The following is a 24,974-nucleotide window of genomic DNA, read 5'->3' on the forward strand; positions in this document are numbered from 1 at the left end:
TTATTATTTTTCTTAATATGTGTGAAAAGTTCAAAACGACTTACTATATAATAAAATAAAAAGGCTAAATTACCCACGTGGTCCTTTAAGTTATTTAATTGTAACACTTTGGTCCCTTATGTTGGTTTCGCTACAACTAAGTCCTTTAAGTTAACTAACGCCTTCAGCGTTGCCCTTGTCCATAAATTATGTTCCAAAAAATGTGATGTGGCACAATCGGTGCTTAGGTGTCACTTAACCTTACTGACTGTGTCTGTTAACTCACTTAAAGGCTGAAACTTACAATTAGAAGAACAATTTGCATTTGTTAAACCCTAATCCCAAATCAGTGAAAGGAAACGTTAGAGGCGAAGACGAAGGAGAAGCAGGTCATTGCAGCTACTTGCTGAAGGTACTTGCAGAAGACGAAGGCGTAATTGAAGTTGACGAAATCGAGACATTGAGGTATGTTATGTTTTGTCTAACTTAACGATTTATTGCATGTGGTTTTGTTGTTGATGTTAGGGTTTATGTGTCATCATTATGAAAAATGGATTCAGATATTTTTTATGTTGAAATTCATCATGGGGGATTTTTTGTTGGTGATAACTACATAGAAGGGGAAGTGGCAGACGATAGGTTTGATGGTGATAGATGGAGTTACTTTGAGATGTTGACGGTTGTGAGGGGGTTAAACTATCCAGGATGTCTTGAAATTTGGTATGACTTTGTTGGAACATTGAAGAAACTAGAAGATGACTTTGGTGCTTTAGAAGCTTTGAATTAGGCCAAAAGTAATGGAAAGGTTGTTATATACATTATTCACCCTGTTTTCCAACCTGAAGTAATTTTAGATGAACCAATTGTTCCACAAGCTGAAGTAGTTTCAAATGAACCCACTAAGCCACAAACTAATGCCCAACCTAAAGTAGTCTTAGATGATCCAACTAATGCACAACCAAAAGTAGTTTTAGAAGATCCAATTGAGCCACAACCTGTAGATATTTTAGATGATCCAATTGAGCCACAACCTGAAGTAGTTATATATATTGAAGAAACTATAAGATGACTTTGGTGCTTTAGAAGCTTTGAACTGGGCGAAAAGCAATAGAAAGGTTGTTATATACATTGTTCACCCTATTTCCCAACCTGAAGTAGTTTTAGATGAACCAATTGTTCCACAAGCTGAAGTAGTTCCAAATGAACCCACTGAGCCACAAACTGATGCCCAAACTGAAGTAGTTTTAGACGATCCAACTGATTCACAACCAGAAGTAGTTTTAGAAGATCCAATTGAGCCACAACCTAAAGATGTTTTAGATGATCCAATTGAGCCACAACCTGAAGTAATTTTAGATGATCCAACTGATGCACAACCTGATGTAGTTTTAGAAGATCCAATTGAGCCACAACCTAGAGATGTTTTAGATGATCCAATTGAGCCACAACCTGAAGTAGTTTTAGATGATCCAACTGATGCACAACCTGAAGATCATATTGAACAACAACCTGACAGTGATGATAGTGCTTTAGGACTAAGGTTTTCTGATTCAGATGATGAGATTTTAATGGATTTGATGAAGTGTTGGTAGGAGAAGGAAGGTTCGTTGTTGGCCAATAAGATCAACCCATTGATGAACTCATACTAGAGGAAACACCTAAAAAAAGAAAGAGGAATACTGGAAGACCAAAGAAAATAAGGATGGGAAATCAACTCCAAAAAAACAGAAGGGAAAGCCTGTTAAAAAAAGGATGGTTGAAGGAAAAACAATTGAATTTGGGGTTGAAACATCAAGTGAGGAAGATGTGCTGGACTTTGGAGTTAGGCAAAGGAGTACTGGTAAAAAGTTATGTCATGGGTTATCAAATTCAGACTATCAAACTGAAGATATAGAAAGTGAAGATGATATGAGTAGTGATTACTTAGATGAGGGGGGAGGGTAAAGTATCGATCATTTGTTATGCCTAAGAAGTTTAATGATTATAAGTGGGAATTGGGGAGCTTGTTTTCATCAAAACAGGAATTCAAGGAAGCAATAACAAGTTATGTTGTTCATAATGGTAGGGATTTGAGATATTTGAAGAATGACAAGACAATGGTTAGAATGGGTTGCAAGGAAGGATGTGGATATGTGGCATTATGTTCCAAGTTTCTTAATGAGGATACCTGGCAATTAAGAACTTCGAAAGACAATCACACTTGTAATAGAGAGTATAATGTAAGGATGTTTATCACTAATTGGCTAGGGAAGAAATTATACTCAACAGTTAGAATTAACCCCAATGTAAAATTGACTTCTATTTGTGAAAAAGTACATGAGAAATGGAAATCAGGAATGAATAGAATGAAAGCTTATAGGGCTAGAAAACAAGCACTGGATATGGTTGAAGGGTCATTCAAAGAACAGTATTGTAGGCTTTATGACTACACGCATGAGCTTATGAGGTCTAACCCAAACAGCACCATAAAGATGAATGTCCAAGCAACTGAACAAAATCCTAATGAAACTGAGCAACATCCAGAGGATTATGTTAGCAGACCACTACTACCAAGTTTCCATAGACTCTATATGTGCCTTGATGCTTGCAAGAAATTTTTTAGTTTTTGCAGACCAATAATAAGTGTTGATGGATGTTTTCTCAAGGGGAATTTGTTGAGGAAAAATCCTTTTTGATGTTTTGAAGATAACAAACTCTTGTGTAAATATAATTAAGATTATGATCTTATTTGTTATTTGACGTGTGCTTTTTAGTGGAAATAAATAAGACAGGTTCATTCATTCTCACTCAAGATATTACACTATGATCCTTAAGAGAATAACATTATGAAAAGTCAAGAGTTACTCTCAGCATTACCAAGAATAAATCCCAGAATAAGTCAAGAGTTACTCTCAGCATTACCAAGAATAGATCTCAGAACAAGTCAAGAGTTACTCTCTTAGAGTTACTAAGAGTAATTCTCAGCATCTGTCCAGAGTTACTATCCCATAGTTACTGTCCCAGAGTTTCTGTCCCAGAGTTACTGTCCCAGAGTTACTCTTCCAGAATTACCGTCCCAGAGTTACTCTCCCAGAATTACGGTCCCAGAGTTACTCTCCCAAAATTACTGTTCCAGAGTTTATGCCCCAGAGTTACTCCTCCAGAATTACTTTGCCAAGAATTAGTCTTTGTGGAAAGAGTCAAATGTCAGAATTTCCAGTTGTCAGCATTACTCAGAACCAAGACCAAGTCTTGCCAGCATAAGACCAAGTCTTACAAGAAATAAAGACAAAGCTCCCAGCATTACTCAAAGCAACTCTCGGCACCTCTCATACAAACACAAGCCTTACTCTATAAATAGAAGACGCGTTCTATGCTCTCACTACCGATTTGTTGAAGCACACAAAGAAAGCCAAAATCATAAAGCCAATATTATCATTCACTCTACAAATGACTTTCAATACTCACTACCAAATAGTGAACACATAAATTTTAAAGTTATCATTCTAAATCTCAGTTCATATACTCACTGCCATGTAGAGAGTATCTAGAAACTTATTGTAAACATCCTGAGATCACAAAGTATATCACAACAAAGATATACAAAACCAATTATTGTGTAAACTGTCTGTAAGCTATACCATTCAGAAATGTAAGCCTGGCGAGGCTAAGAATACATAGAAGAAAAAGTTATTGTAAGAAGATTCAATAAAGGATAATCTCACAAGGTGTGGGGACTGGACTAACCACATTGGTGAACCAGGATAAATCTCTTGTGTGATATCTCTTAAACTCTACTTTATTTATTTATTATATATTGTTAATCACATTGTTACACACACTACACTAAATATTATATGAGATTTACTCTAACCATTCTTCTCCAAGGATTCCTTGAGAGGTTGTGTTTTATTTGTTAAGGTAAAGCTAGATTTTAAAAGGGACACAATTCAACCCCCCTTCTCGTGACATTTCTATTTACTTCAGAACTATGGAGGTCAAATTCTTGCAGCAGTTGGCAGAGACCCTAATGATCAGATGTTGCCCATTGCATTGGCTGTAGTAGAAGCTGAGACCAAAAATTCTTAGGCATGGTTCTTTGATCTACTAGTTAATGACTTGGGAGGACCAGAAATATGCAAGAACATTACTTTCATTTTAGATCAGCAAAAGGTAACATTCATGCCCTTATGTTTATTAATTTGATCACATTACATTGTAATCTAATTTGTTTACTACATTATTAGGGCCTGTTACCTACAATAAAGGAGTTGTTGCTTGGGGTTGACCATAGGTTTTGTGTTAGACATTTGTATAGCAACTTCAGAAAAAGGTTTCCAGGAAAGCTGTTGAAGGAGTTAATGTGGAAGGCATCCAAAGCAACATATCCCCAAGCATGGGAGAGGGAAATGAATGAGGAGGCATTTAAACATTTGTTAAAGATCCCCCTAGATACTGGAGTAAGTCGCATTTCAAATACAATACAAAAAGTGATGTGCTTGTGAACAACATGTCTGAAACCTTTAATAGTGTTATAATTGGACCAAGACAACAACCAATTGTAACAATGTTAGAGGAGATCAGAGGGTATCTCATGGACAGATGGGCAAGTAATAGAGCAAAAATTGAAGACTATAATGACTCTATACTTCCAAGGATTAAAAAAATAATTGCAAGAAGGCAGAAATTCTCAAGATACTTTATAGTTAGGTAATTCAATTTTTTGTACAATGTATAATACTGACATGATAATTGATATGTTAAACATATGTATTTGATATGCTTATCAGTTTATTAGGTGACTTGATATACAAAGTAAGGCATACAAGTGTGAGTGGAGATAAATTCACAGTGGATCTCAAGAAATTTGAGTGCTAATGCAGGAGCTGGATGCTAACTGGAATTCCCTGCTACCATGCCATTACTTGCATTTAAAGTAAACATGAAGACCCTTTTGGGTATGTTCCTTCCTACTATAGGAAGAAGAATTACCAGTCTTGATATGAACCGTTGATATATCCAAGAAATGGAGAAAATTTGTGGGAGTTGACACCATATCCTGATGTTCTTCCACCCCCAACCAGAAAAGCACCTGGAAGGCCAAAGAAAAGAAGGAATAAAGATGCTGATAAAAAAGGAAAGACATAACAAATGTATCCAGAAAAGGGTTGCCAAATAAATGCTCAGGTTGTGGCCTTTTTGGCCATAACAAGTCATCCCGTCCTTTTGCACCAAGACAATCCACAACAAGTCAGGCCCAAACAAGTCAAGCCCAAACACCTACCACTGCAGTCCCAACTGTTCATTCTCATCCAACTCAGAGGGTTCAGATCAGGCAATCTCAAGATTCTAACAATCAAACTCAACCATCTCAGAGGGTTCAGACTAGGCAATCTCAAAATGCCACTAGCAGTTCCCAACCAAATCAGAGGTTTTAGACAAGACAATCAACCCAAAACCAAGGATTACAAACACGTCATTCCATCATAGTTTCTCAGCTACTTGCCATGAGAAGGGCTACAAAAAGACCAACAACAACATTTCAGCCACCAGCATCTTAGAGACCAAAGATGCCTTATAAGAGAAAGTCAACATAGAAAGTTTGCAAGAATTCTGTTTTTTTTGTTGGACCACTGATTATGTACTTTGGGAGTATGATGTATCTATGCTTATTTTGAATCTTTAGGATCATCTATTATGTATTTTGGAAGTATATTATAGAGTTATAACAATATTTTGGATGCTATATTCTGAATGTTGTATCTGCTATATTATGAATGCTATAAATCAGGAATTTGAATGCTATATTATTAATGTTATATTCTGTTGTTAACTTGTAACATGTAGGTCCTCCTTCATTTTAGATTGTATCAACCAGAACCTACTTCTTATTAAAATGTATCAAAGTTGTCCTTAATTATTTATTAATTGCACATGGTATTAAATTATAGAAACAAAATTAGAAGGCAAATATATCCAAAACTAAGCAAAACTGATATTAATTTGCAATTGTCATCAAAAGATTACATCAAAGTACCATAATCCATGTCTTACAACTTTAACCTTAACATAAACTAAGATCACTTATTTTTAAACAACATACAAATCAACACTACAATAATCAGAATTAAACATATCATGACATAAAAAAACATATTCAACATCTTCAAGACGTTTTTCATCATCTCCTTATTGTATGTGTCATCCTTCATAAGCATCTTAATTTGTACCTCCTTTTCATCACATTCGGAACACCTTAAGAATGCATTTGGTGGTGTCTCTGGTTTGACTTCATCACTTTGTTGGTTTTCATACCACATAAAGAAATTGCATCCAACATTCTCATGTTCATTCTGCAACCAAAATCAGTAACATCAAACCCAACTCATGAAAACAAAGGAGAATATACCCAAATTATTCACAAAATACGTACGTACCTTAAGTATCTGCAGCCCCGAAAAAGTTTACCCAAGATCCTTCCTTTCTTCTTAACTGAACGTATCACAGCTATGGATCCACACATGCATGTTGGTTCGATTCCTGATTGGGATCCACTAGAAATTAGCAAAAACGAGTTCTCAGCTCTCACATTTGTTCCACTGCCACTGTATTGAGCCATTGATGATGAATTTCAAAATTAGGGTTATGGAATTTGGGGTTTCACGTTTTGTTCCTCTAATTGTTAGTTTCATCCATTTATCTTTCTCTTTAAGTGAGTTAACAGACACAGTCAACAAGGTTAAGTGACGCCTAAGCACCGTTTGTGCCACATCACGTTTTTTGGAACATAATTTATGGACAAGGGCAACGCTGAAAGTGTTTGTCAACTTAAAGTACTTAGTTGTAGCGATACCAACATAAGGGACCAAAGTGTTATAATTAAATAACTTAAAGGACCACGGGGGTAATTAGCCTAAAAAAACGGAGGTAGTATTTGTTATACTAGTTTAAAAGAAAGTAAAAGTAAAAAGATTACTACCTATATTGATGTGCCTTTTTATGAACATAAATGTGGTAGTGTTGTGTCTTTGTCATGATCATTAAAGGATTTGTGTTATAGAATTATATATAGTTATGCATAACCTTGGTGACTCGTATGGTTCAGTCTATTGCGAATAATTTTGTCTACGTGAACTAAGTTTTATCGACTAATTTAATATATAAAAAAATCAACTCGCAAACCAATAATATACTTAAATATGCTATTTTTTAAGGTGGGTCTCGGTTTTATGTTCATCCCTAAGTTAAATGTTGTGTGTTATTTTTTCATTTGAACAATTTGCATATTAAAGTTATTTGATTGTTTTATGCATTTATGTATACATCTTTTTTGTGGAAAAAACACATAGATTCTTATGATTAAAAACTATGTTGTTGCCGACTTTAATTTATAAACTATTGTATTTTTTTGTATGTTTTTTATTACTTTTCAATCACAAGTTGTTGTCGACCTTAATATATAAAACCATTGCATTTTGTTGTGTGTGTTTTATTATTTTTCGATCACAACTTAATGCATGAATGATATGTTTCATAATGTAAATAAAAGTATTTTAAATTTAACGTAGTACATGTAGTGTGTCATAATTGGGGGAGCAAACAATGAGTATGACAACATTTTTAAATTTAAAACAACACTTAAGTTTTATTCTAGTGTGATATTGGTCAAATATTTTTATAATTTATATCAGTTGTCTAATATGTTTATGGTTTATCTTAATATAAAAAAAATAATATGTTATGGAAAACTCATATTTGTCCTACCCTTTGCATCAGTCACATCCTCGTTCTAGGGCGAATTTGATGCAAAAATTTACTTTTGAATCAGACTAGCGATTTCAACCGATTTAGTTGTAAAATGTCCACTTTATTTCACTTTAACCATGCTTTGAATTGATTTTCACTCTCTTTGGTTCCAAACTAACCAATCCATTTTAACTTTTTCGGATTTACTCTTTTACCAATGCCTCATCACATCCAGCTTGTTCTCATCACATCACTTTTCTGCTTCTTCTCACCCTTCCTCTTTTTCAAACTTTTATCCTCTAACCATGTCATTTCCTCATTTAGATGCAAACCACCAATTTTAAACTCTTAACTTCATCCTCTAACCATGTCATTTCCTCATTTAATCCTTAAACAATGTTTCCTTTCTTCTTCTTCTTTCCCTGCGATTTCTTTAAAGAAGGTTGTGCCTCTAAATATTTCATCTCCACATATGCCAAACTTTCTCTTTGCAACGTCAATAAAGCCTCATGAAATTTGAAACTTGCATGTGACTATTGAAGCATATACTTCATCATGTCTACACTTTCTTGTGCTTGAGCAAACTTGTCAACAATAAATTGTCCCAACAAAGCAATTTCCAGTAATTAGTTCTCCATCATTTGGTCCATCCACCATACTGCTTGAACAACCACTGACATATTAAGGTGTTGGTGAATAATGTAACACCCTTCTAAACCCACATATAATTCGCATAAATATTACGAAAATAAAATCAAATAAAACCACCATCAGGGTGTCACATCTTCATACAAACATCAAATAACAAAACCTGCTTCGTAACACAGGTTTTCAAAATTATTTTAAACAAATACTTCTTTAACAACAATAATAATGTTTCTACTTCTTGCAGCAGAATTCATAGTTCAAAATATCTTTATTAAATACTTCATAAAAACTATCTCATACTTAATTTTTCATGAATCATAAGTCAAAACAGTTAAATACAATGAAAGGTAACTCATCATCTCAAAATAAACAAAAGAACATAGTTCCAAAACAAACTATCTCAACATCGATGTTACATATCAGAGCAAGACCCACTCTATTTGACAAGAAGTAAATAATGCACTCTGAAGCTATCCTCTAAGCTTCAACAAGCTATTTCTGATCACTTGCAAGTTACCCATGTATCGAGGCAACATTTCCAAGCAAAAAGGATGAGTAATTCATAAGCATTATAAATGACATAAGGGATGAGTATAGTAGATACACAACTGTCATAAAAAATCCCATACATATAAATCATCATACTACAAATATGTACTCACACTTTCACATCACTAAACCATTCACAACATAATCATGTAAATAAATCACAATCACCATCGAAACATATTTAATTCACATACCATTAAGTCATCACTTACTCAACCAGTATGCAATATCACAAAGAATGCAATGCATCATCATTTAATCATGCATGTGGTACCAAAACTTCACTGATGACTCAGTCATCATTCTCCAAAGATACACTCCAATAGGATCGATTTCCGCTTGGAACAAGAGCACTTCATAATATTGCACTCAATCCACACTGTGAGATTCCATCACTAGACCAATTGTCTTGCAAACATCACTGGACCAAATGTCCTTATATATACCATGAATGCATGATGCACAACAACAAAATAAATGTGACCACGACTAGTCAAAACGCACCACCATTCATAAAACCATCATAATATTCATCACATACTTCACATTATACACGACATTATTATCAAAACAACATCATTTCATCATAGGAAACATACATCATATTACATCAAGACATGATCTCATCACCTCATCATAGTACAATCATTAGAAAAATACTTCATATAATTCCGTTTTACCCACCAAAGTTTACTAACGCTTTGAACGACGCGTCAAACGGAATCGAGAAACTCAAGTTACGACATTTATAAGCAAATGGTACAGACTGCTCGCCTCTAGCTCGCCCGACGCACTAGGAGCTCGCCTAAAGAATTGAGCGACTATGGGATTTCGCTGCTTCATTCGCCCCGTGGCGCTGGGGCGAATTCCTCGTGGTTTCATTCTTCTAACGACCTAGGGGCGAAACCCATATCCCCATACATTTTTATAGGGATTGTATATTCCTCGCCACGATCTCGCCTGACATGACGAATTTGCGCGAACAAAGATTTTCTATTTGTGTTTCCTGCACTAAATCAGTCCCAATTTCTTGCGATTCCAATCCAATATCAGTAAAAAATGCACATAAATCATCATGTTTTCACAATACAAAAGCAACACATCATCATAGGTATCATATACATCAATTCATATCATTACCACATCAATTTCTTCACAATCATTAGATTGTCATAATCAAACAAAAGTCCCAAAACACAACCTACAATTATTTAAACCTTCTATCAAATATAATAATTACAATAACTCCCCTTACCTTAGATTCCTAGCAACAAAACGTTCACTTCATGTTCTACCGAGATCTCTATGTTCCTCTGAGCTCTTGTGCCCTAACTCTCTTTCACCGCTTCTTCCCAATTCTCACGATTGCACAGAATAAAAAAAACTGACACCCTTTTCCCTTTTGTCCAACGTACCCCTTAACCTCTAATAGAGTCTTCCCATCTTACCCTTAGTTAACCTCTTATCAATTATTACCCTGCTCTCATAGTTTCTACATTATTATTATTATTATTATTATTATTATTATTATTATCTTTATTTATTTAATTAAATAATTCTTATTAAAAATTCTAAGTAGTATATTATTCTAAATAACACCTTAATCCACACTACCCCACATACATCACACATAATCATCATCACACATCAAACTCATCCAAACATCACATACATCACACTATCGCTTTGTTTAAAATAAAATAAAAATCACGAATTTTATTTTTCATTCTTGTTGCTTCCGGTAAGGAAAACTAAAAACCGAAACAGAGGCAATTCATTTCGCTATAACCGAATTCAATCAACTTCTTGGATCAAGAATTCGATTTCGCTTTTCTTCTCGCAAAGAGAACCAACCTCAATCTTCCATTTCAATGTCGTCGAATTCGTTCCGAGGTGGATCCTTTTACGGCGATGCTGATCCTTACCGATCAAGGTAACACCATTCCTCTCCATCTTTCTTCGTTTCCCTCAATTTCTTGATATTAATATCTTTGAATTGCAGAGAGGGACTCACCACCAGAACCGCCGCTGCTCCCTCCGATGAAATTCAGTTGCGTATTGATCCTGTCATGGAATTCGATGATGAAATCTCCGGTCTTCGTGGTCAAGTTCGAAAATTGAGAAATGTAATGTATCTGATTTCCCCAATTTCACCTCATTTTTGTTTCTATTTAGGCACCTTGTTCTTTTTTGAAATTGTGATTTTTAGGTTTTACTATTTTGGAAAAGAGGATAGTTAAATTCATCTTGTTTGTGTTTATGCATGTAAACTCTTTTTCTAGTTAACTATGATTTGAGTTTAATCACTATACACTTGATATTTGGATTGGTTGATCGATTTTTTCGGTATTCCTGTGATGGAGATATTTTAAAAATTGTGGATACGAATCGTATGATATTTGATAATTGATGCTTGCTTGCATGCCTGCTGCTTCCAGCTGAGTTTTAGAATCTCAGCAGCTTAACTTATTGTTGAATTATGTGTTAAGTATTTTATTCGGAATAGAATTTGTTTGATGAAACTGTTTTAGGTGCAGATATTCTTTCTTTTTTCTTCCTGATTTTGTTTCTGATTCCCAATGTTGTAATACATTTTTGCTGCAGGTTGCTGAAGAGATAGGTACAGAAGTCAAGACTCATAAAGATTTTCTCGAACAGATGGTACATTATTTATTCGATAACCTATCTATATATATTCTACATGCATACTCACATGTGTCTAGAGTTGTTTGCTTTATAATACCAGCAAAATGGGTTTACTATCAAATTTTTAATTTTTTAGATGTTGAATTCTGAAACACTAACTGTGGCATGATATGTTTTTCAATCAAAAACTTAATCAGGGTCAGTTTCTTATGATGTTAAGGATCACAAAACTTGAAGTTAAATTGGGAAATCAGTTGTTAATGCTGCTACTATATTTTGAACCTTTGACTTATAAAAGAAGATGATTTCACTGTACAATTTATGATTTCTAGTAGACCTCTATGTATGACTCGAATCTGGATGATGTTTTGATCATCTATCTTTGGATGTTCCTTACTTTAGGATGTTAGGTTATATTTTGGATTATAAGTAGTGCTTTATGGTTTTGTAGATGAAGATGAATCAAGTTTTACCTCAAACTTGCTTCTAGAGTAAAAACATCCAAATAGAAATTACTTCACTTCAAACACAGTTTTAGTTAAAGAAATTTTATCTCAAAATTGTGCTTTATCAAACGCTCTTTTGGCCTTCAAGAAGTTGGTCCTCGTTACTTTAGGATTATGGTTTTGCATATGAAGATGAATTAAATTGGTGAGAACTTTGTCCCGTGTGTTATATTATTTGTATTAGAAAGATTTATAGTTTCTGAAAATGAATAAGGAGGAAAAATGTTTTGGCTGGTTTTTGTTGAATGTTGATTTGCAGTACTAGATCAGTTATATTGGAAAATGTATGCCTGTCTTAATTTTTTGCTTTTATCTATTTTAATACAGCAAATGACAATGGCAAAAGCTCAAGCTGGGGTGAAGAATAACTTAAGAAGATTGAACAAGAGCATCGTGCGCAATGGTGCAAATCATATTGTTCATGTGATCGCTTTTGCATTGATCTGTTTCTTGATTGTATATCTTTGGTCAAAGATGTCCAGAAAATAAGGCTTCTCAGGGGTCTACTCCTCCAGCGTTGTAGTTGAAAAGATTCCATCCAAGTCCTTCTTTCAATGACTCACTGATGCCTAACTTTGTTGTATAGAGAACCTTTGTGATACAGTACTTTCAGTGTAACATACTAACATTTCATGGATTCGAAGTAGGTTTTTGTGTGAAGAAAAAAAGATAATATGGTGTTTAGCAGTTTGTATGTCACATTTCCATTTGGTAAAATTACCATCATTCAGAAAGAGAAGAAAGATTTTTTTTAATATACATGTACATCCTTCATTTTGCAATGACTATTAAGAAGAATTAAGGGTAATTGCTTAAGCAGGTAGAATCGTACCTTTCACACTCAGTGTTCTCGCAAGATCATTTATATGTTGCAGAGTTACTTCAATGAATGATTTGAAATTTTGTTTTAATGATGATGAACATATAAATGAAATATTACTTCAAATGTGGGATACATAAAGCTTTTTTGAAATTTATAACATAAATAAAAGTTTTTTTTTTTTCATGTAACAGTATTTACTATTTTCTCTTATATTTATGCATCACTTTAACAAATATACACTAGAGACTCTTTATATTAATACTCGGTAAATTAATAAATTCTTTAAAATAATAAAATTGTCCGGGGCCAATGTAAAAAATTAAAAAATTCGATAAAATAATAAGATAATAATTTTTTGGGAGTTTCCTTTATAATTTTCGGTCCCAAAAAAATCATAAATTAATAATTCATAGAAACTGGAAAAAAAATATTACACTCTATTGAAATATGATTCAATAGTTGTCTGTTTTCCTTTAAGAATACATTGAACACATTTGTTTCTCTTGTTTACATTTACTTATAATTACTTAAAAACTCTTTAAATTAATAATTATTAATTTATCAATAAATTAATAACTCTCTAAATTAATAAATTTCTCTGTCATTATTAATTTAAAGAATTCTACTGTATATGTTTTTAAATAATATCATTATGTTATGACCTGTGTGCACAAACAAATGATTTAAACAATTACTTTGAAATTTAATGTCAATTTGGTTATGAGATATGGGTAGAGCAAAAAAATTTAATTTATATTTTAATAGTTTAAATTGCATCGTCTTCATCCATAAAAACCGGTGTATGACATAGCAAATTTATAACGAGAGATTATGCGCACGTTAGTTTCACCTTTAAAAATAAAAAAATAGATTTTCTTTTTACACTTTTAAAAATAGATTTTACTAAATCAATTTTAAAAGTATTTTTAAGTTTTTTTAATCCATTTTTTTTAAAATCGAAAAGTTAATTTTGACATCTTATAACATAAATATTAGAGATGTTCATTGTTCGGATAAATCCGAACTAAACCGAAATCCAAACCAATTTGGGTTAGACATTTTTTTCAGTTTGGGCAAGAACCGAACCAAACCAATGAAATTCAATGACAATTGGTTTAGGTATTAGATTTTCAATTTTCTACCCGCAAACCCAACCTTAATCAATCATACGTAATTATCATAATAATTACTACCAAACATTCAAGTTCAAAGAAGAAAAAAAGTGAAATGACATATACCGACAAGTTAATATATTTTAATTTATTATTAAAAAATTGTTAGTGTATTGTGATAAATGAACATAAAGCTATGAAACATATTCATTGTGATACTAATTCAAGTGACTAATTATAGATTCAAAAGTTTTTACGTTAAAATTTTTCTTGTTAGATATTTTTGAATCTATTAGAGGAAAATTGCTAGTCTAATATTTACGATTAAACACTATTAATACTATATTTGTTTTTATACTATCATGAAAAAATAATTTTTTTAAATAAGTTATTTTTTTCAAATATTTTTTCATTTTTTATCTACCCGATCAATCCAATCCAAACCAACCCATTATTTCTTGATTTGATTCGGTTTGGACTTTATCGCAAAAAATTGCAAATTCAATCCAAACCAATCCATATAATTTTAATCGGTTCGGGTATCATATTCTCTCATAACCGAACCAAACCGGTCCACAAACACCCCTAATAAATATATATATATTAATTAATATCAAAACATAGTTTTTTTTGTGTAAGCAAGATGATATCAGCGGAAGAACTAAGGGTTCTCCAACCTGTTTACACGATAAATCGGAAAACAACCCGACAAAAAAGAGAAGAAATTACCAACCAATTGAAGTTACGAAAGGAAAGACAGCAGATCCTTAGTGAACTCGTAACTGGGATTGGTAATTTCTCCCAAAAATACCATTTCCAAACTAAAATCTTTATATTCCATGCGGTATTATCCACATTCCAACCATCGTTCTGGAAGTAAATCCCATTCCGTAATAACCACATAGACCATGAAGTTGCTAACCAAATAACTCCCCTTTTGTCCTCCCTAACCTTCTTCCCCTTACAAAACAAATATCAATCCAAAAAATTCACCAAGCACCCATCCTCTAAAAGAACCGGTTTACCAATCTTCACCACTTTATAATTAAAAAAGAGATGGTTCCTACTCTCAAAATCAATAACACAAAAAACACACTTTAAGGAGTTTAAAGGGAAGGTAATACCTCTAGTCTTCAAAAGGTTTTTTGTTGGAAGTCTATTCACAAAAAATCTCCAACCAAAGACCTTAATTTTATAAGGAACATCCATCTTTCAAATCTTGCCCAACAACGCATCATTCCTATTTCGAGGGCCGAAAGGAGTACGAAAACTAGCATAAAATTGATAACAAAAAGCTATTGAGAAATCTCCACTCGTTTCCACGGACCAACACACCTTGTCATAGTTGAAAATACAATTTTTTAAAAAAGTTGTATTTAAAAATGGTTGTTTCAAAAATTAAGTGATTTTTTAAAATTTTAACATCTACATTTTTTTTTATAAAATGATAAAATATCTAAAATAACGTTTTAATAATAACTATAAAAATCATTTTTTAAAAAGTCAAAACAAACGGATTCTACGTGACATAGTGTATAAAAACAACTTTTCAAATTTCTTTTAACTACTCTAGATTGTTGGATGGGTACAATCATAAATCACCTGTAACAAATAAAAAATCAAATTCTTGAAATTTTTCTTCCTTAGAAATTTTGCACATCAATTATTTGGTGAAATGTTTACATGATAATCTTACAGTAGTCTTGAAAGTGAAACATTCAACTATTCTAGCAAATGTTTTTCCTTATTTATGGAATTCCCACTGAAATTGAACCTCGAGCCGTCAACTTCTTGAAATCCACACCATTGCGATTTTTTGGAGTTGAATATGATGATTCCTTTAAACAATGTAAAAGCACCACAGATGCACATGTCAAATTTTTCTATTTGGCAAAATTATATGAAAAACCTTGGAGACATCCGAAAATCCAAACTTCGATGATTCCTGGGTTGCGTACCATAGGGAGTGTGCCATGAAGTGCTACTTCATGTTCTTTTTTGGAACGTCCATGTTTGTGGACCAAAGTGTTAAGTACGTAAATCCTAAAATAATTCATCAACTTAAAGTCTATTCGCGAGTGAAATTGGGGGACAACGTGCTTGGTTTACCTTACCACAACCTGAACGAAGCTTGCGAAAGGACGACAAAACAGATGATAGGCTCATGCATCCTCCTACGGTAATTTTCAAATCCCACTATTAAGTTACGAACTAATTTTTTCTTTTTACACTTGTTACTGATTTTTTTTTTCTTATTAATTTTCAAGAATGGATCCTGGCTCACTATCAACGTCCACGAGTTTGCACGTTCCCCGACCTATACTCATGATTGGCCGTATGTTTGATGGTTTGTCCCTAGCAGAGAGAATTATCATATCTTGTCGTACCATGTGTATATTGACCGCACTCAGCATGACGACGTAAAATAGAGGTCATACGATGCTCACCAGGACATAGTTCCATTCGACCCCAATTCCTTATACTCTGGATGGTTGGCATGTGGGACCAACATCATGTGCAAGTATCTGCCCGACATGTGCATACAGAAGTTTGAGTATGTGCATATCATTCTCAGGTCACCCTTCCAGACTACTTCTACCCGTATTATCTACAAAGACCTGGATGACATTCTGAAAGATTTTGAGAGTCATCTGGTACTGGAGGAGTATTAGACTCATAAGGCCACATCTTAGTGGAGCTATGTTGAGGATTACATGGCATGGTTCTATAAAGTATCACACTCTTACATGACACAAGACGCTCCTAGACGTCTACCTAGGCTTGCTCATGAGGAGCTCCTGGAGAATCAACAGGCATTAGACGACCATGTCGTTGATGTGTTTACGTGCAGTCAGAACATTATGCAGATAAACATCAGGACATTAAGTTTGAAGTGATTGCGAGGGATGGATATGAAGCAATCGCACTATCACAACCCATTTTTCTGAGACATGGAGTGGCGTGGCTTTCCGTAAGCAGAGGAGGAACCAGAGTGTTAAGATTAGAAATTCACAGTAGCATATTTTATTTTATTTTATTTTAATTTAATTGACTTTGAGAACAATAGTTGTACTAATATATTTGATTTCTATAATATTTGGTTTTATTAAAGCTTTATGTGGTTCTATAATATCCTTTTTACTAATCGTTGAAATAAATAACGATATTTTTAATCGAATTGAAATTAGTTTGGATGAAAAACACTACAATACTTGTAATCTGATTCTGAAAAAATTATACAGGCAAAAAATTTGGAGATGTATCTCTGAACCAAATTCCTTAAGAAATGTGGGGGTTGTTTGATTTTTTAAGGACAAAAAAATACTTCAGAGAGACATCTCCGAATGTTTCCTAGGGGTGGATTCAGATATACATCTCTAAACTAAATTTTGGCAAAAAAAAGGGTATTTGATGCGTTCAAAAATGCATCTCCGGATGTCTCATGTAACAATGGTGGGATGAGAAATGAACTTTTTGAAATTAAACAATCTCACATCACAGGTCACTCAAAATTAAAGTATTTCACAATCACTCATCTAGATATTTCCATTGCAATTACTATGGTTAGTCAGATTTTAAATTCTTCTGGTCAAAAACACATAGATATTGTAATCTAAAATTTGAAAAACATCAAAGATTCACCAAAAGAAGATCCTAACTAGAAATTAGTAGACATACTCAATAACTTACTCAAACGTTGATTGAAGGACTCACCCATTGAGGAAGAATATAGGACCCCAGTGGTAATAACATGTGAGAGCCCATTGAGGCAGAATATAGGACCCCAGTGGTAATAACATGTGAGAACAATCGGTTGACACAATAATTCCCCATTGAGGCAGAATATAGGACCCCAGTGGTAATAACATGTGAGAACAACCGGTTGACACAATTATTCAAAGAACTTCAATTTGAAAAGGCAAGATCAATGACACTTATTTCCAATAATCAAGTCGCATTGTTTATTATCTCAAATCCAATTTTCATGAGACAATCATAATGAGACTGACAGTCATTTTGTCATAGAGGATCCTTATTAATTAACTACCCTAAAATTCCTGGGCTAAAATCTTCAAATGAGCATCAAGTGAAAATATTCTACTTGGCAAAACTGCTGGGACGAGCAAGAACATGGAAATAATAGATTAATTCTCTATTTACATAGGCTGTACAATTATTTCAGTTGTCAGTCAACTATTATTGAGGTTACCGAGCAAAGGGATAAAAAAACGTACTGCAATTATATCTCACACTAAAAAGGAACTTTGAGAAGACCCAGGCCAAACTTAACATGGGATGTCAGCATGTAAAATCCACTTTTTCCCACAGCTAAAATAGTAAAAACAGTCAAGTGGTGTCAGCCTGTCGTTATGTCAAAATGCTTTACAAAGGTTGTTAGCCTTCATGTTAGATGAACCTTGCTGAACAATGGGGCCGGTGGGACTACACAACCTGCTCCTCTTTGGTTCAGATATCCTCACATGGGAAATTGCAGTGGCAAGTGCATCAATCAACGCACATTCATCCTGATCTTCTGAATTGCAACTTTCAGAGGTTAAAAGCTCGCTAAGTGAGCCATTATCTGCCATGTTTCCTCCTAACCTAGGTTCTGGTGCAGCGATAAGCCGTCTACATACGCCGCCAGTTTGATTCTTCAATTTTGCTTTGATGGGCAGCATCGTCAAGGATTGGGCAGTGTAGAACAAAATCCATGGATGCCCTGAAATTGGAAAACCGAATATTTAGTATAACATGCAAGGATGACAACTTTAAAACAACCAAACGATATTTCTCAAAATGTTTTCTTAAAAAAAGTATTTAGGAATCTCGAAAAGAGTATCATAGGTATTGATACAGAACATGCAACGAAATAGATAGTATACTAGAGCATGAACAGATTCGCCATTCTACCCAAAAAATAAAAGATAAATTAACACAAGCAGTGAAAAACGTTTGATTTGTAAGCTTGTTGTAACTTGGCAAATCTTTAATTTATTGAAATTCCTTGAGTTGGCACAATAAAAGATAAATATAAGAAAAAACTTGGAATTATCATCTATTTTCATTTTATTTAATTTCAATAGAAAAAATTAAATCAGAGGCACCGAACAACAAATTTTCATGATCTATCATATGAACTTACTAAGTACTTCATCAGCTGATATCCTGGCCGAGGTATCCCTTGATAGCATTCTCCCAATAAGATCTCGTGCAGGTTTAGATATTGATTCCCACATCCCTGCTTGGAAATCTAATTTGACAGTCTTAATAGCCTCAAAAACAGCTTCCAATGAATCTCCCTGAAATGGAAGGCAGCCAATCAACAGAGCATGCAGGAGCACTCCAGCACTCCATATATCAACCTTCTCAGAGTATTTTCCCGATAATACTTCGGGAGCAACATATGCAGGGCTTCCAGCCAATCCAGTCAAGTTTTGACCTGAGAAACAAATTTCAAGTTTATAAGACATTGCTTTAGCAAATAATATTTGACTGATAACTGAACTGGATTAAAATGTCAACTGTGTTAATAAAGTTTGTAATAACTTGAAATAAAATAAAAATATTTTTCCCTACCATAAGAACAAGTTTGAACATATACAAGCATTTTCCCTATGACCCAGTCCCAAACCACCAACACATTTTTCAAGAGTAAACCATCAATTTACCCTCCAAAGATTGGGATGTTCCACACTAGCCCCCTTCAAAGACTTCTGTGACCAAAGTAGTCCCAAACCATTAGTGTTACTTTGCTAGTTCTTAAAAGAATTTTTTACCAAATTAGCCACACAAGGAAAAATAATAGTCACCATATTTGTCCATGTGAAAGGCTGAGGTAGAGATAGTAAAGAACCAACTTGCTGATAATTTTGCATCTTTGAGGGGCTAAACTGGGTGATAATAGTTTTGGAGGACCAATATGACAACATTTGGTGGTTCAAAGCAGCAAGCCAAAAAGTATAATGCATAAAAAGTAAGCAAAAAACCTCAATATTAATTTTTAACCAAATAAAAAATTTGTCAAGAACTGTGAAGTGTAAACTTAAAGTATCATGGTACCAAACAGAAATTTAAGAGAACATAAAAAATAATAAATTGCTCAAATAGTACGGAATAGAGGAGGAAAAAAACCATAATAGTAAAGGATGGATAAGAAAATCATAACAACAGAAGGAATTTGAGAAGTGGAAAATGAACTTTGTCAGAAAATAGAGGCAGGAGACTATAGTACAGGTCACCACCGGCTGAAGAGTAAGGGGAGTGATTACGAGGCTGCTCGATAATGACGTGAAGAGCTAGAGAGAATACTCTATTATTAAGGTTTACTATATGGATCATGTATTCAAAAATAGGGGTTTTAGAGTTTGATGGCACAGGTATGAGGTTGCTAAATGGTACGAACTATGACGGGCTGAAAAAAACAAATGAGTATTCCAGCTGAAGAGTTAAGGAGAGTGATTAAGAGGCTGCTCGATAGTTTGACAGTGGAGAGCCAAAGAGATTTTACTGTCGTTAGGGTTTACTATATGGGCCATGTGTTTAAAAATACGGGTTTTAGAGTTTGATGGCGCAGGTATGAGGCTGCTCAATTGTATGAACTATGAACTATGAACTATGACGGGCTGAAAGAAAACAAATGAGTATTCCAGCTGTAGAGTTAAGAGGCAGCTCGATAGTTTGACGGTGAAGAGCCAAAGAGATTATTATATTATTAGGGTTTACTACATGGATCTCATGTTTAAAAATACGGGTTTTAGAATTTGATGGCGCAGGTATGAGGCTGCTCAATTGTATGAACCAGTGTTGTCTATGGCAGATTGCGGAAAATAGCAGCGACCCAAAAATCCGCCATAAAAATATGGCGGATGGGGGGACTGGAAATTGCGGAAGCATGGCGGACAAACAAAAAACATTATATACACGCAAAAATAAACAGTAACAGTACAAAAATAAAACCAAAAATTTGAATTCATAAAACTTAAACAGAATTATATAGGTAAGAAAGTAGAATTCATATCTCAAGTTTTTCTAAATAGACATTATAAGGTAAATAAAATAGATGGAGCATTTCTCAAATACTTAAAAACAGAACTAAAAAATAATAGTAATAACAAAAACATAAACAAGAAATAAAAATTGTATACACTAAACAGTAGAAAACTTAAAGTAATAACAGAGCACAAATAAAGAGAGAAATATAGAACACTAAAAAAACCGAGCTTGAGAAAAAACTAGAACTAAAAAATAAGCAGCAATAGCATAACATGTAACCGAAACAAGAAAAAGAAGATCATTAGAGAAGAAGAGATACACGAGTAGAATTTAAGAAGGATAACAGAGTAAAACAAATGAAGAAACAAAAGAGAAAAAAACCCAGAATAATACACATGGGAGAAGAAGCAATATGGATAATAGAAAGCTTGCAGGGTGTTTTACTTTTATAAATATTTAACCAGAGTAATTATCTGTATTTAATGAGGCATATTGGTATTTAATCAGAATTATCATTAGGGTTGAGTAAATACATACTCATACAGAAATTTTCAGATTTTCTAAAAAAACAACCCGCAATATCCGCCATACTGCCATGAACCTTAAACTTGTGGCGGCCGCCATGGCGCCACAGTGCAAAATCCGCAACGCCATAACTTTTCCATGGCACTATTTTGATTTTCCGCAACCGCAATCCGCTATGGCCGCAATTTGACAACACTGAACTATGAACTATGACGGGCTGAAAGAAAACAAATGAGTATTCCAGCTGAAGAGTTAAGAGGCAGCTCGATAGTTTGACGGTGAAGAGCCAAAGAGATTACTCTATTTTTAGGGTTTACTCTATGGGTCTCATGTTTAAAAATACGGGTTTTAGAGTTTGATTGCGCAGGTACGAGGTTGCTCAATTGTATGAACAATGACAGGCTGAAAGAAAATAAATGAGTATTCCAGCTGAAGAATTAAGGGTGTGATTAAGAGGTTGCTCGATAGTTTGATAGTGAAGGGCCAAAGAGATTACTCTATTATTAGGGTTTACTAAATGGGTCATGAGTTCAAAAATATGGGTTTTAGAGTTTGACGCCGCATGTATGAAGCTGCTCAATATTATGAACTATGACAGAGGCCGAAGAGCCGAAGAGGTTAATCTACTATTAGGTTTAACTATTTCAGATCAAGTGTTTAGAAGGACGAATCGGTCAGGTGTTTTTATGGGTCAGGTCGGGTCGGGTCGGGTCGTGGTACCTATCAACTACTCCCTCCGCTAATTGATAAACTTTCCATTTAAATCTTTACACGATTAATTACATGATCAATTTTGCAATAAAAAATCATTAGAGAATTAATGCGCTGATAATGACATCTGGAGGATCAAAGTGAGTGTTTAATTTATTCCATTTTTGATGATGAACATAGAAAACTTGCGCGAGATAGCCGAGCAAAATGAAACCCCGCCATATTTTATTTCTAAAAACATTTAAAAACAACTAAAGATGGAATATATGGAAATTGCAAATAGTTGCTGAAACAACACTTCCAAAATTCATGAGTACAAGTTGAAAGATGACCGTGATAAACACTTAAAAAAAAAGTTTTTAACAATGTCATAGGAAATCACAAAAAGCAAGTACAGTCGAACATAGATAATCACAATGCAGATAGATACCTAACGGATATATTTTTTTTAACAAGAGAACGCTATGAAAGGATTCGGTCAAAGTTAAATACATTCACACACATAAAAGGAAAACAACATCGAGATAGGGTTTGCAAATTACCTTCCGAAATTCTCATGGCGAGTCCAAAATCCGCAAGCTTCAACTTTCCTGATTTTGTGAGCAGAATATTCTCAGGCTTGATATCTCTGTGCACAACTCCCATGTCATGACAATACTTGATGACTAACATGACTTCCTTGAGTATGTTAGCTGCCCGCTGTTCCGAATAAGGTCCATCCTTAACCATTTGATCAATCAGCCGTCCCCCAGAGCACAACTCCATCACAAGATGAAACGATTCCTCTTCTTCATAAACTGCTTGCAATGTCACAACCCCAGAATGTCCAGACAAGTGCTGCATTATCTCAACCTCCCGATGAACCGTCTCCTCTCCCTTCCTCAAAGTCTTACACGCATACTCCGCTCCACTAGCCCTAGACCAACACAAATAAACAGATCCAAACTTCCCTTGCCCGATCGATTCACCATTAACATAATCATCCTCAATCTTCTTCTTCCTTCCCATCTGAGTAGCAACATCAATACAACCTATCTTCCTCTTCAAACCTCTACTGGGAGTAAGCAAAGACGACGTCCCAAACGGCGGCGCAGTCGCAATGCCAGCAAGCCTACTCTTAAAAGAACCAGCAGTCTCAGTAGCAGCATCTTCTTTACATCTTTTCTTCAACCTACAACAATCTTCCAACGAATAATGAGACTTCAAATTCGACGACTCAACCGAACCAGAACCACGATCCAAAGGCAAAACAACAACCCCCAGATTCGTAGATGCAGCATCAGTCTCACTTCCTTTCCTTTTCTTCCTCATAATTATAAAATAGCTTCACACAAAAATCAACCTCACTCAAAAATCTCAAGATCACATCTACATATCTCAATTCTAACACACTCCAGAATTATCTTCTACAAACAAAACAAAAAACATCAATCATACAAAACCAGATATCTAGAAAGTAAAAAAAGATTTATCGATTTTTGACGTTAAAGAACAAAATCGAAATTGTGAAACGATCAAGAGAGTAACGGTGTTAGTAATGATGAAAGAAAGAATAGAATGCGTGAGATTAGACGAAAAAGAAAAGAGAAAAAACCTGAAGGGTTTGGAGTGGCGCGAAGATAACGGCAATGAGGTTGAAGAAGAGAAATAAAGTAAGGGAAATCCCGAAGAATAATGGAGAAAATCTGGTGAAGAATAGAAAACCCTAAAATTCTCCGATGGAAGATTTGGGGGAAATCCCTTTGAATAAGGTTTTGTGATTGTGATTGTGATTTTGTGTGAATAATAGAAAATAGAAATAGAACAAGACTCTAATTTCTCTCTCTAATTTTTCTCTCTCTATCTATATATATTGTGATGTTTTTGATTTTGTGATTTTAACTTGCGTGTCCACTTTTTGTTGGTTATTTGTGTTTATTGCTTACTTTGGCTGCTGGGGTAGGGGATATAGTGTGGGCGAGTCCACGGTAAGAGGATGGGACTGGTTAGAGTGAAGAGGAGTCTTTGGTTGAAACCGACAATAAAGGGGTCTATTGTACGACACGTGACTTAAAATAAATAGCTGACAAGACACGCTGACTCACGTGCTTTGGTAATCGTCTCACCTGATTTCCTGAGCTTTTCTATATACCGAATGACCCTACACTTGGAGTAACATTCTTTTTAATGCTTTAATATTTTTTTTGTAATGACTAAATTGTTGTTATTGATTATTTTGACTAGATTGTTTTTTTTTAGGATAAAGATTTAGCATAAATGGTGATGTGCTTACCAGCAGGGTATACCTTGACACATACAAAGCACTCACAAAGGGGAAATGAGAACATGGTGTAGATAGTTGATTATTATTGTTATATGATATACTATATTTTTGTCAATAATTTGTTATTTTTCTAATTTTGAATGAATGAAAAAAAAGTCCATTAATAGGTATATAAGTCATTAGATTTCACATGAAACGCACTGAGAAGTTTAGTTAAAAATTTAGAAATAGTGTTTTGCTTTTAAAATATTAAGTGAATCATAAAAGAATCATCAAGGATATGATAAATGATTACAGATCTGCGTGTATTAGGATGTCTGATATAGTCAGAGTCAATGAAAAAATGAAACTTTATAACACTTCAACTGAGAAAATACATTTTTTCATGAATGAAAAAAAAAACTTCATTAATAGATATATACGTCATTAGGTTTCACATGAAAGGTTAAAACGCGCTATGTAGCTTTAGTTAAAAATCTAGAAATAACGTTTTG

At 34.1% G+C, this 24,974-nt stretch overlaps 2 protein-coding genes across 3 annotated transcripts; one reads left to right on the forward strand and one right to left on the reverse strand.

The window, feature by feature from the left end:
- The first annotated feature begins 10,579 nt into the window (after positions 1–10,579).
- LOC131655376 (bet1-like protein At1g29060) lies at positions 10,580–12,812 on the forward strand. The gene is made up of 4 exons (XM_058925259.1): positions 10,580–10,834; positions 10,904–11,027; positions 11,506–11,562; positions 12,381–12,812. Exons 1-4 carry the CDS (start codon positions 10,773–10,775, stop codon positions 12,540–12,542), a joined length of 405 nt encoding a protein of 134 aa, XP_058781242.1. The 5' UTR covers positions 10,580–10,772; the 3' UTR covers positions 12,543–12,812.
- A 5,298-nt stretch (positions 12,813–18,110) lies between these two features.
- LOC131660953 (serine/threonine-protein kinase PEPKR2) lies at positions 18,111–24,037 on the reverse strand. Of its 2 annotated transcripts, none has more exons than XM_058930324.1 (4): positions 23,812–24,037; positions 22,760–23,620; positions 19,132–19,428; positions 18,111–18,708 (listed from the first exon to the last, which is right to left on the reverse strand). In XM_058930324.1, exons 2-4 carry the CDS (start codon positions 23,526–23,528, stop codon positions 18,362–18,364), a joined length of 1,413 nt encoding a protein of 470 aa, XP_058786307.1. In that variant the 5' UTR covers positions 23,529–23,620; positions 23,812–24,037; the 3' UTR covers positions 18,111–18,361. The 2 variants fall into 2 exon arrangements, with proteins under 2 accessions (XP_058786307.1, XP_058786306.1); XM_058930323.1 differs by having other exon boundaries at positions 22,760–23,623.
- Positions 24,038–24,974: the final 937 nt, after the last annotated feature.

The sequence above is a fragment of the Vicia villosa genome, linkage group LG3, assembly GCF_029867415.1.
Source record: "Vicia villosa cultivar HV-30 ecotype Madison, WI linkage group LG3, Vvil1.0, whole genome shotgun sequence".
NCBI classification, from domain to species: domain Eukaryota; kingdom Viridiplantae; phylum Streptophyta; class Magnoliopsida; order Fabales; family Fabaceae; genus Vicia; species Vicia villosa.